Genomic DNA, 13,661 nt, shown 5'->3' on the forward strand with positions numbered 1-13,661 from the left:
TGATTGGCCCTTTTGTCTTAAGCTTTTAAAGTTGAAATAGGTCTATGAATAATGAGTTGTGTCAATAAAAAAAAATCCCTTTGTCAATGAACCAGTGTAGAGTACAGGCCATGTCCAAATGCATAGATAGAATGTAAATACGAATGAACATTAATGAAAAGTCTAATCTTTTATTAATGTCTACTTCTGTCAAATAAAAATGGTTAGGTTTTCCACTGGTCCTAAGAAGCACGTTTTATTCTTGGTACTATACTTAAATAGCTGGATCTAATTTGGATTTGTGTCATTTCAAGAATTTGAGTGAATGATGTGGTTACATATTAGATCCATGATGGCGCCTCACCCAGGCCACTCTTTATGTACTAGTCACAGAAATGGATCTGCAATCACACATTACAATCGCTCCACTCTTTTAAATCTCTACTCCTACAGCAACATATATCTGTTCACGACGGATGGCTTTATTGTAATCGTGTATTATCTTTCCGCTAACTGGTTAGCATGCAACAAAAGCATTTCACTGTACTCAAACTCATTAAATTACATCAAATTAATCTGACAAATGGACGCAAGCTATTTTTCATAACTTACTTATGTTGTGTTTCTCCAGCTTTTACTCGTATTCTTCTGACAATAAGCTCCGGGTTGATATTATTCTGGCCCCATGGGAAGTATGTTTGAACAGTCCTCAACAGGTTTGCCCAGGCAACAGAGTTTTCCCACTTAAACTTCAGCATCATTAAATCACCAATGTTAACATCAGTATAAATCAGGAAAGAGTAGGTTTTGTTGGTTTTGATGCTTTCAAACCTGAAATAAAACCAAAGTTTCCACATTGTAGTCTTAGTTTCTGGTTAGGGCGGCTTCAATTAAAGCAATTATTACCCCATCTGTTGTAAAACGAAGAATAAGTAATCATTTTTTGTAATCCAGTTGATTATTACATTTACTTCCACTATTATCTGGACATAGAGAAATGTACGCCATGGTTATAAGATTCGCAAGCAAATGTAGAAGAGGATTGCTTAAATGGATGTAGAATGTTGATTTTTTTTAAAAATACATTAAGTCCCAAGGGTAAAGTTACAGGTTGTCTAAATGCCTAAAGCCAAGGCAGTGTACTTTGATCATCTTCTGTCACAACACAATAGGCCAGCAAAGATAAGTTCTGATGTCGAAACGAGGAACTGTAGATGCTGTTTTACAAAAAAAACACACAGTGCTTGAATAACTCAGCGGGTCAGGCAGTATCACTGGAGAACATGGATAGGTGAAATTTTGGGTTGAGGCTCTTCAAACTGATTGTAGGGGGTGGGAAGAAAGCTGGCAGAGAGGAGGGCAGGACAAAGCATGACACATAATAAGTGAGTGCAGGCAAGGGGGTTTATGATGTGCAAATGGATGGACAATAAATGCCAGAGAAACAGAAACTGAAGATGTGGGGCAAAATGATTGAAGAGTTGTGAATTGTGAAGCCAGAGGAAGGAGAGAAATAGTGCGAGTCCAGGTCGGGGTGCGGGAGAGTCAGAGGTTAACTAGAATTGGAGAGTGTTCTGAGTTGGATAAAATTCTTGCCTGTTTGTTGCCCTGTGATAATCGCTCATGAGGAAACCTCCGTATTGAGGTGTGACATCCTCACTGCAGTAACAGTGGGTATGTCCGAGTGCCTCTTTGAGTAAGTGGAACAGAAATACAATGCAGATATTACTAGAATACAAGTAGCATTTTATTCCAAATGTATTCTTGCCTTTGTTCCACCCATTTCTGTCAACAGACAAATGGATCCTATTGTATTTCCACCATCTCTTTAAAAGTCAACAGATTCCAGTGTTCAGAAAGTTAAAAGGGGATTGTGCACAAATTAGCAACACATTAGAGGTGCACACAACGAGATGTTCTTTCTCCTAATCACTGGTTGACCTAATCTCTCCCCTTACCACCGTGCCAGTATTCTTGGTGAACACTGCTAAATGTTCCGGATATTGAAAGGGAGCAGTGCGCGACTTAACGGTGCAAGATAAATGTCCACACCCAAAACCTTATTTATACTTTTCTATTTTTAGAAAATTACAAGGCTCAAATTTGAAGATAGTCACAAAATGTTGCTGTAACTCAGTGGCGCAGGCAGTAACCCTGGAGAGACCCGAAACGTCACCGATTCCTTCTCTCCAGAGATGTTGCCTGTCCCGCTGAGTTACTCCAGCATTTCGGTTTGAACCAGCATCTGCAGTTCCTTCCTACACATGACCCTATTTGATCCTGTCCACCCTTATCCCAACCGCTGCGATATGTAACGTTTTGAGACTTTCTCCTTTAGAAACCATACAGCTGCCAGTTTGATCCATGCTATTGTGCCTTGCAGAATTAATTAAAATGAAAACATTGTATTCCATTGCTTCTATGTCACAAATGTACAGTACTCACAATTTGATAGGTACATTTTCAGCGTCACCTTCTGTTCCATATAAGGATACCTTGAGAAATGGTTCCAAGTTGGGGTGTTCCGTCTGGTTGATGAAGTTAATCTTGAATTGGTAATGATAGACTGCAGAATGAAATAGTCAGTTGATAAATTTATTATAACGTTGCATAATTCAATAAGCTAATAACCTCTGATTTCTTTCATCTCCAAATTTCTTCTCCACTTTCCTGAGGATGTCAATTATTGCAAAGGTTCATTTAAATGAACGACTTGTCAACAGAGCACAAGATAAAGCCAGACTTGTCCCACTTCCACTCGGTTCTTGAGTGGAAGTTGGACGAGTTTTCACCAAACTTAACTTATTATCAGATATAACAGGGGATCTGTTATAATTGGGAAACCCAGCCCCATTTTACTATGGCAGAGCCAGAGACCTGGGTTCGATTCTCACGACGGGTGCTATCTGTATGGAGTTTGTACGTTTTACCTGTGACTGCATGCATTTCCTCCAGGTGCTCTGGTTTCCTCCCACGTTCGAGAGATGTGCCTGTTTGTAGGTTAATTGGCTTCTGTAAAATTGTCCGTAGTGTATGTACGTAGAGGACATGACTTCAGAATTAAGGGACAGACGTTTAGGGGTAATATGAGGGGGAACTTCTTTACGCAGAGAGTGGTAGCGGTGTGGAATGAGCTCCCAGTGGAAGTGGTGGAGGCAGGTTCATTGGTATCATTTAAAAATAAATTGGATAGGCATATGGATGAGAACGGAATGGAGGGTTATGGTATGAATGCAGGCAGGTGGGACTAAGGGGAAAAAAATTTGTTCGGCATGGACTTGTAGGGCCGAGATGGCCTGTTTCCATGCTGCGATTATTATATGGTTATATGGTATAGGATAGAACCAGTGCATGGGGGTCGGCATGGACCCTGTGGGCTGAATGGCCTGGTTCCACACTGTATCTCTAAACCAAACGAAATTTGTGAACTGAGAGTAATTGCAGAGCCTCAATACTCGCTAGATAAGATTATAGTCAATAATTCTGAACAGTATCCATTTTAATATTTTATATTTTTCCAATAGATAAACGATGGGAGCAATTAGAAAGCTCACCTTTATATGGCATGTTAGCACGAGTATTCAGAAACATTTTTTTGCTTCTTTGTGTCCGGACCTTTTTAATATTATAGCCCATTGTGTTGCATCGATTCTTCCTGCAGCTTAGACAGATTCCTTTGTTAAATGTGCTCAGGTCATTGCACCAATATGCAATACTTTGCTTGTCTTCATTCAGCAAAGAATCAATGAACAAGTGTACTGATCGCTCATGTGCACACTTCACTGTTTCAGTGATACCTAAGAGATCATGAAAGAATGAACAATTGATATAATAATCTCCAGCACACTGTGAAGTTAGTACAATTGTAATTGTCATCTTTTCTGCGGAGATGATGTATGATGCCACAATAGCTGAGAAGTCAGACAATGCAGGAACAGAAGCAATCATCGACCAACTCGAGACGCTATTTAAGCAGCAAATGGCCCCTATAATTAGCAGGATTGCAGAGTAATAAAGAAATACGTGCTTGCTATTGCATCTGATTAAAGTTGTCCTGCCTGTTGGCTTTAATCCTGAAATTAATAGGATGACTGTAAATATAAATATTTTGCTGTCATTGTGAAAGAATATAGCTTTGGTCAGAGTAAATCCTACCTAGAATCCCGTACGTTGCGATGTGATTGTACACGTGCTTGATGTGGCAGCCAGGTTGGAAGGTGCCACCGTTCGGATAGAAGTCATAGTGGGCCACAGGTTGGTTGATTCCAACACTCAGGCCCATGTGCTCCTGTGTGAAGGTGTGGAGAGCATCGACGAAGCTTGCATCGTCAGGAGATAGACGTTCTGTTGATGACATGCCTTCAAACAGGGGTCCAGCAGGGTCAAGGCCTGTGGAGTAAGCAATGAATGGAATATATTCTTAGTCAAAAAACAATGTAATGCTCTAATTTCATGACGTCAAGATGGGCCAAAACACTTAATGGGCCCCATGTGATCATGTTGATATGGGCCACAGCAAGATTCATCGTCAACTGTGAAATAGACAATATCTCAGATCAAGATGTCTCATACAGCCACGAAGCCACAAAGTAGATGACATGATCATAAGATTCCAAGTATTGATTTGAGAATAAATATTTGGTATAAGAATGCAGCTTTCACTTGATGCCGCACACAGGTATCTGTAAATTCTGTGCCTCGATTTCCAGTGTGGGATTTGAGCCCAAAAAAACTACAGTAATTGTATGTACATGGACAATTAAATATGGTTTTGACTTTATACTTGGTCACAAGTGTCCCACATTAAAACTTTGAAGCATCAGTCAAACATTTTGATATTGTTTTCCTAAGATAGCTTTCACTATTTTTACTGTTAAATAAATTGAAGCCAAACTGTATTTATACACTTTATAATAAAAAAGGTAGGCACAGAAAGCTGGAGTAACTCAGCGGGACAGGCAACATCTCTGGAGAGAAGGAATGGGTGACGTTTCGGGTCGAGACCCTCCTTCAGACTTTATAATATAAAGATTTAAAGGCATAAATTTGAATAATGATCCTAATTCAGAATGCTTGCCATAATTTATCTAAATCCACATTAGTAACTGTTGATTGTTTAGTTACAATGTATTAATACTTTGCACAAGGTTGAGATGGGCTGTGGTAGGATGCACAGCATTTTCTACTCTGTGGAATTCCCAGTTGGAAAGACAACTCCTTCACTTAGAGGATGGTGGGTATATGGAATGAACTGCCAGAGGAATTAGTTGATGCAGGGACTATGACCACCATTTAAAAGACTGGTACATGGATAGGAAATGTTTAGATGGATATGGGCCAAATGTAAACAAATGGGATTAACTTGGATGGGACATCTGTAATTAATCTGTAATGGGACATCTGTAATCTTTACTCAGAGAGTGGTAGCTGTGTGGAATGAGCTTCCAGTGAAGGTGGTGGAGGCAGGTTCGTTTTTATCATTTAAAAATAAATTGGATAGTTATATGGATGGGAAGGGAATGGAGGGTTATGGTCTGAGCGCAGGTATATGGGACTAGGGGAGATTATGTGTTCGGCACGGACTAGAAGGGTCGAAATGGCCTGTTTCCGTGCTGTAATTGTTATATGTTGTTATTATCTTGGACAAGCATGGACAAGTTGTGCTGATCCATCTGTATCCCTGATGAATGACTCTACGATATGGAGCCAGGTTGGTAGTACATTAGATAGACACAAAGTGCTGGAGCAACTCAATGGGTCAGGCAGCATCTATGGAGAAAAGGAACAGGTGATGTTTCAGGTCGAAACACTTCTTCAGACAGTCTGAAGACCAGTTCTTATTGTGCATCAGATGGTAGCACTGGTGTGACAGGTTAGAGGTGCTGAGCTAACAATACTGTCATTAGTTGGCCAGGCTGCTATACTGGACATCTTTGGAATTTCTCAAGAGCCTAGAGGTTGGAGTGTTGGATGGTCAAATAAAGATCTACCTTGTAATCTCACTTCTTTTCGAATGTCTGCTTTTCCAATTCAGGGCAAAAGCAGCCAAGCAATTGAAGGATTTGGAATCTTTGCCATCAAGGCTTGTTCATCTAGTTGTGGCTGGGGGTGGTGGGGGAAGGGAACATTCTTGTGCTTTACGCTGTCTTCATTCCTTTTTATAGTTTAGTTTATAGATACAGCATGGAATAAGGCCATTTCAGCGCTCGAAGTCTACGCCATACACTAACACTATCCTTCACACCAGGGACAATTTACAATTCTCACTGAAGCCTATCAACCTACAAACCTGAATTTCTTTGGAATGTGGGAGGAACCCAGAACTCCCGGACAAAACCCATGCAGTCAATAGACAATAGGTGCAGGAATAGGCCAATCGGCCCTTCGAGCCAGCACCGCCATTCAATTTGATCATGGCTGATCATCCCCAATCAGTACCCCGTTCCTGCATTCTCCCCATATCTCCTGACTCTGCTATTTTACAGAGCCCTATCTAGCTCTCTCTTGAAAGCATCCAGAGAACCTGCCTCCACCGCCCTCTGAGGCAGAGAATTCCATAGACTCACCACTCTGTGAGAAAAAGTGTTTCCTCGTCTTCGTTCTAAATGGCATACCCCTTACTCTTAAACTGTGGCCCCTGGTTCTGGACTCCCCCCAACATTTTGAACATGTTTCCTGCCTCTCGAGTGTCCAAGCCCTTAACAATCACGGGGAGAACTCTGTACAGATAGCACCCGTAGTCAGAATCAAACCTGGGTCTCTGAGGCAGCTGTATGGCAGCAAATCTACTGCTGTGCCACCCTGCATCACTTTTACCTTGCAGCCTTTTGTGAAACAGAGAAAAATGGATAAGAGTTAAGAGGTGAAGAGCCAAAGGAATTAAGATGCATTTCCTGTTTAACAAAACGGATTTAACTGCACAAAGTGTGCATATTGTGGGGCTATTTGATTTGACACTTAAAATATGAATGAACAATGTCAAACCGAACGAGGGCTGCCTTTGGATACAAAATCTAGTAATTGGATATGCACCCATCCCGTTGGTTCCCCATCTGTTTTCTGTTTATAGAAAAGAAATGAAAGAAAGCCTTGAACAGGTCAGGAAGTGTAATGAATGTGCACACAAAACGACAACAGGTGATACCAGCAGCAAACAAAATCATTGCTTCTGTCACTGTTGTCGTGGGTATGAATTTTAATTAGTTTAAGGTTTCTTTTCCTGGGTCACACTGCTGTTACTATGGGAACATTTTTCATTGCGATTGTTTTCAGTCACAACATGTAGTGCGACGTGATTGATGTAATATGCAGCATATAAGGGTTCGGTTATGCATAAAACAGCAGCAGCGTACAGCATTTAAAGCAGCGAGATTTGCTGCTTGTCCACAGATGGCTCTTTACATTCATAGCAAAAGGATTTGATTATAGGAGCAGGGAGGTTCTACTGCAGTTGTACAGGGTCTTGGTGAGACCACACCTGGAGTATTGCGTACAGTTTTGGTCTCCTAATCTGAGGAAAGACATTCTTGCCATAGAGGGAGTACAGAGAAGGTTCACCAGACTGGGATGTCAGGACGTTCGTATGAAGAAAGACTGGATAGACCCGGTTTGTACTCGCTAGAATTTAGAAGATTGAGGGGGGGATCTTATAGAAACTTACAAAATACTTAAGGGGTTGGACAGGCTAGATGCAGGAAGATTGTTCCCGATGTTGGGGAAGTCCAGAACAAGAGGTCATAGTTTAAAGATAAGGGGGAAATCTTTTAGGACCGAGATGAGGAAAACTTTTTTCACACAGAGGGTGGTGAGTCTCTGGAATTCTCTGCCGCAGAAGGTAGTTGAGGCCAGTTCATTGGCTATATTTAAGAGGGAGTTAGTGGCCCTTGTGGCTAAAGGGATCAGGGGGTATGGAGAGAAGGCAGGAACAGGATACTGAGTTGGATGATCAGCCATGATCATATTGAATGGCGGTGCAGGCTCGAAGGGCCGAATGGCTTACTCCTACACCTATTTTCTACGTTTCTATGTTTCTATGTTTCTACATGATTCCAATCTACGCTTCTGCATATCACTCCAGAGGTGAAATTTATTTTTGAATGAAAGGCTGTCATTTTCTGAATTTCAGGAATTCAAAGTTAGAAGCCAATTCAATTATATCTTTCAAAGAGAAATAAGTGAAGGAGAAAAACAACATAGCAAACCCACCATGAAGGAATGCAACTGGGACTAATTGGTTAGAACTTTCAAAGAGCTAGTATAGGTGTAATGTCTGAATGGCCTTTCTCTGTGTCCTAGGATTCTTTAAGTGAACTACCACTTGTCTGAAGAAGGGTTTCGGCCCGAAACGTTGCCTATTTCCTTTGCTCCATAGATGCTGCTGCACCCGCTGAGTTTCTCCAGCTGTTTTGTGTACCTTCGATTTTCCAACATCTGCAGTTCCTTCTTAAATACCATTTGCCCTTAATGTGCATTCTGTGCATAGAGGTGGTGTGATTGTACTAATGCCTTTAGTAATGAATTAAAGGCACCAGATTTAGGAGAAGGATTTAGTAAGTGCTGTTGCCAGGCAGAATGGTGGTGATCAGGTAATTTCCCTGTAAATCAAGCCTGGGGGATCTCTCTGCTGTAACTGCCTGAGACTCATTTTGTGCACGTTACTTTCGTTCACTCTTTGCTTATTCTGGAGAAATTACCCTGCTCCCTTTGTAAGACCATAAGAAATTGAAGAATTAAGCCTTTCGGCCCATTGTCTGCTCCGCCATTCGAACATGGCTAATCTATTTTCCATTCTCAACCCCATTCTCCTGCCCTTTCCTTGTAACCTTCGATTTCCCAGAATGAATGACCTAACAATATAGAGTGGATCGCCCCTTTTTCTTTTGAGTCTAATGCAGACTCCGCATATGAAGTGGAACTAACTTTATTTATTAAAGATCTAATTAAGCATTCTGACCACTGTCAACATTTTCAGTTTTCCTTTCCGATTTTCTCATTTTGTGCCAGGTGGTCTGATCGGCCACAATAGCTAACACTGACTGGATGGGGCAAGTCTTGTACCATTTCTGTCAGAATTGGTTAAAGATGAAACCTAAACATTTCTGCTCATTTACATTCTGACATCTTCACCTTCACATGTGTTAAGACATCAAGAGGGCATATTCAGGATGTGATTCATCGACTACAGCACCCCCTTCAATATCATAATTCCAAGTAAACTCTGCAACTTAGGGCCTCCATCTGCAACTGGCTTCTGGACCTCTTGACCAGCAACTTTTACTCTTTACTCTACCTCAATCGGTTATTCCATCATTGTACGCTGATATTTTTTCCACTGCTGTTTTGCATTTGTCTTTGCATCTATTGTTGTATCTATAATTCCTGTGTGCTATTTACTATATGAGCTTCATGCAATCAAGGAATTTCATTACACATCCGTAAACTGATCTGAGCCTGAATCTGGTCATGCTCGGCAGAAGAGATATTCGATGAAATGTGTACGAAGGAACTGCAGATGCTGGTTTAAACCGAAGATAGACACAGGGAGCTGGAACAACTCAGCGGGACAGGCACCATCTCTGGAGAGAAGGAATGGATGATGTTTCAGGTCGAGACCCTTCTTCATTCTTTCATTCGATGAAATAGTGGAATTATAGGAAGGGTATGCAGACTGATATGTTATGGGTAGCTATATAGTCAACAAATGAATATTATTCAGCAATATGGGGCAGTTTTATTCTGATCGTTTCCATTTCTCAATACTATTTAATCTGGCAAAATTTTCATGGGAACTGGTTTGGTTAGTGAATCATTAGGTGGGCTTGTAGAAATCTACAATATTAATTTCATTGGACAAAAATGCTGGAGAAATTCAGCAGGTGAGGCAGCATCTATGGAGCGAAGGCATAGGTGACGTTTCAGGTTGAGACCCTTCTTCGGACTGATGTGGGGGTGGGGGGTTATGTAAAGGTTCAGGTCCTGGGTCTCCTCCATGGCCAGATTGAGTCCCACCACAAATTGGAGGAGCAGCATCTCATATTTTGCTTGGGTAGTTTACACCACAGCGGTATGATCATTGACTTCTCCAATTTCAGGTAGTCCTTGCTTTCTCCCTCCTTCCCCTCCCCTTCCCAGCTCTCACACAGCCCAGTCTCCACCTCTTCCTTTCTTCTTCCCCCCCCCACCCACCCCCACATCAGTCTGAAGAAGGGTTTCGGCCCAGAACATCACCTATTCCTTCACTCCATAGATGCTGCCTCACCCGCTGAGTTTCTCCAGCATTTTTGTCTACCTTTGATTTATCTAGCATCTGCAGTTCTTCCTTAAATAAAAATGTTAGTAACAAGTATTTTTGTTAATGCATAAAGAACAGAATGACAGTAGCTGTCTACACCCAGGGACTTTTTATATCATTATATGGTATAAAACACAGCATTGCGCTATGATCAAAGATAAACCAAAACCCTGCTGTCCACATCGCAACGTGCACCAAAGTCCCTCTCGCCAATCACCCCATTTGCTGACCTGCATGACTTATGGGAAAAATCAGTTTATGGAACATACTCGGGATCTGAACCTTTATAACCCAAGGACTACTTGTACATTCACATTGCGCAGATTTTCTCCCAATATACAAGTGAAGAAATGGTGACAAGACAAACTTAAACAATGAATGCATTTAGATATGACTTAGAAATAACTAAGACAACCTCATGTCCATTATTGTTAAGCATTTCACATAGACAAACATAGGTAAATCATCCTATAAGCTGAATTTTAGCCATTAAGTACACATGAAAAACACAATTAACAATGGACTGACCTGATTTGTCTTGGTCATCAGTTGAATTTACTCTATTTCAGATACATAGATCTAAAAATCTTTTAAAAGCATTAGCAAGTCTGATCAACCGAGTTTAGTATATGAACAATCTGAAGAGTGTTGACTTTGAATATGTGTATTTCCCTCGTAAGAAGATCTCATGAATCCTCTTCCATTCTTTGCATTTTCCACCTTACCTGTTATTCTCCCAATTTTGGTTGGCCCGGTGATATAGCTTCCAGCAAATCCCGAAACATGAGCTCCGAGACTGTACCCAATGAGATGAACCTTTCCTTTTGGCACCTGAAAAAACTCCTGAGAAAGGGGAAGATTCAGGCCATGAGGAGAGGCATCCTTGCAATCTTCAAACATCTCACGCAAACGCTGCTCTGTACTGCCACTAATCATCAGTAAATAACGACTCGGGGAATGTGAGTAGGCAGATGTGTCTCGGCTCACATTAGTTGCCCTTGATCAAAAGATGAAATACTCTATTTGTAAATTAACACGATGATCATTTAAGCAGATGTTCCACACACATCTCATCATTACCTGCTGTGGATGAAATGTCTGGTGTCTCCTACATCACAACTGTTAATTGCACTCCCAGGGCAATTTAAAGACAAACTGCCTCAGGATGTCCTGTGGTTGCGTAAAGTGGAATAAAATTTAATTTTTTTTTATTGTGCCAATTGAATTAATCTTTGGAATGCATTTTAGATCAGACTAAAACAATTTATTTACATGATTAAATCTGCAAAGCAAAATGAGTTATCATTTGTTGTGGGTGAACACTGTTGCTGATTGACTCAGGTGCAGTATGCAAGACATCTTCGGCTCAGTTTGGTAGCAGTACAGAGAATTTTCCCTTGCTAAAGTTTTCCAATAGATTGCTGCCTAATATTCCTGAGCCGAGACGTGCCAGACATCAGGAAAGTGTTGGAACAGTGTAGTATACATTTTTTCTATTTAAATTGAAGTGGTGCTTGGGTGAAACAACAGCCTGCCCTCATTGTTACACTGACCTGCTCCATTTTGCTTTGCAAAATTTATATCATCTACTTGACCAAATTCGAAAAAGCTTACGAATTCAGTGACCCAGCTTTGGTAAAAATATGCAATGCAACCCTGAAGACTATAAAGCCCCCCTGCTCCCCATCCCCCTAGCCCATCCCCCACTCTGCTTCCGGTTCTTTCAATTGATCCATCTCTGTGGCATGGAGTGGTTCATAGAAACATAGAAACAGAAAATAGGTGCACCGCCATTCAATATGATTATGGCTGATCATCCAACTCGGTATCCCATCCCTGCCTTCTCTCCATGCCCCCCTGATCCCTTTAGCCACAAGGGCCACATCTAACTCCCTCTTAAATATAGCCAATGAACTGGCCTCAACTACCTTCTGTGGCAGAGAATTCCACAGATTCACCACTCTCTGTGTAAAAAATGATTTTCTCATCTCGGTCCTAAAAGACTTCCCCCTTATCCTTAAACTATCACCCCTAGTTCTGGACTTCACCCAACATCGGGAATAATCTTCCTGCATCTAGCCTGTCCAACCCCTTAAGAATTTTGAACGTTTCTATAAGATCCCCCCTCAATCTTCTAAATTCTAGCGTGTAGTCGGTGAGAAGCAATTAAACAGAAAGTATTGAAAAATCAGCAGGTCATGAAGGGTGTCGGACCTGAAATAAGGTTAACTCTATTTCTCTCTCTTCACCTGCTGTCTGACCCACTGAGTGACTCCAGTTTTATTTCAAGCTTCCAGCATCTGCAGTTCCTGTCATTCTCAAATAGTGAAAGAGAAATCCTGTTTGACAAGGTGGTTGTTCTTTGAAGGATGGTGCTTTATTGTCATGTGTATATATGTACAATGACATTTTCTTTGTGTACAGTTGAGTGACAATCCTAGTACACATTTGACGCAACCCTACTTAGTACTAGAGTGTAAGGCAATAGATCACTTTGTGTCAGTACACACATGTGTGGAATATAAGGGGAAACCAATCAATGTGCTACAGTATATTTAGATTTTCAGCAAGCATTTGACAAGGAGATGGCATCACCCAGGGCAACGTGGTCTCCTCTTGTTTTGCACCACGATACCGTTGACTACATTCAATCTGACTCCAAGCCTGTCAATTGTCACTTGAATTTTCAAACCCACTTCAACTCTAACCTTCTCAAGTAGGTTCGTAAACTCAGGGAAATTATCCTTCTCTGGAGGCACATTCCAGACTTAGTAACTTCATAAAATGATTGAGCTCCTGCCATTTGACCTCCTCTCTCTCCCCATTATTTTTCTTCCATACTTGTCCCTTCATCACCCCTTCAGGCAGCTAATATCTCCTACTTTCTGTGACATCACACACCACCCTTTCCCCTTCCCTCACCTCCCAACTTGCTCAAAGCCTGGTTATCTCTAACCTTCTGCTCATTCATCGATCCATAGTCTTTAGTTTTGTTTAGAGATACAGCGTGGAAACGGATCCTGTGGACCATGGAGTCCACACCCAGCAGTCACCCGTACACTTGTTCAATCCTACACACTGGGGACAATCTACTCAAAGCCAACTGACCAACAAACCTTTGGAATTGGGAGGAAACCAGAGCACCCGGAGAAAACCCATGCGGTCACAGGGAGAACGTGCACACTCCACACAGACAGCACCCATAGTCAGGATCGAACTATAGAGCCAGAGATGCACTGGTAGAGTTGCTGCCTTGCAGCGTTAGAGACCCAGGTTCGATCCTGACCACGGTTTCTGTCTGTCGGGAGTTTGCATGTTCTCCCTGTGACCATGTGGGTTTTATCCAGTTGCTCTGGTTTCCTCCCACACTCCAACGATGTGCAGGCTTGTA

The 13,661-nt window shown here is 41.5% G+C and overlaps 1 protein-coding gene across 1 annotated transcript in view; it reads right to left on the minus strand.

Annotated features, from left to right (window-relative positions):
- lipca (lipase, hepatic a) overlaps positions 1 to 13,661 on the minus strand; it is a 45,947-nt gene that overhangs the window by 3,216 nt on the left and 29,070 nt on the right. The window contains exons 4-8 of the mRNA XM_055661220.1: positions 10,996 to 11,113; positions 4,135 to 4,368; positions 3,534 to 3,776; positions 2,425 to 2,545; positions 592 to 810 (exon numbers count right to left, since the gene is read on the minus strand). Of these exons, the coding sequence (XP_055517195.1) occupies positions 592 to 810; positions 2,425 to 2,545; positions 3,534 to 3,776; positions 4,135 to 4,368; positions 10,996 to 11,113 (935 nt within the window). The remainder of the gene's footprint in view (positions 1 to 591; positions 811 to 2,424; positions 2,546 to 3,533; positions 3,777 to 4,134; positions 4,369 to 10,995; positions 11,114 to 13,661) is intronic.

Source organism: Leucoraja erinacea, chromosome 33 (assembly GCF_028641065.1).
Source record: "Leucoraja erinacea ecotype New England chromosome 33, Leri_hhj_1, whole genome shotgun sequence".
Taxonomy (NCBI): Eukaryota; Metazoa; Chordata; class Chondrichthyes; order Rajiformes; family Rajidae; genus Leucoraja; species Leucoraja erinaceus.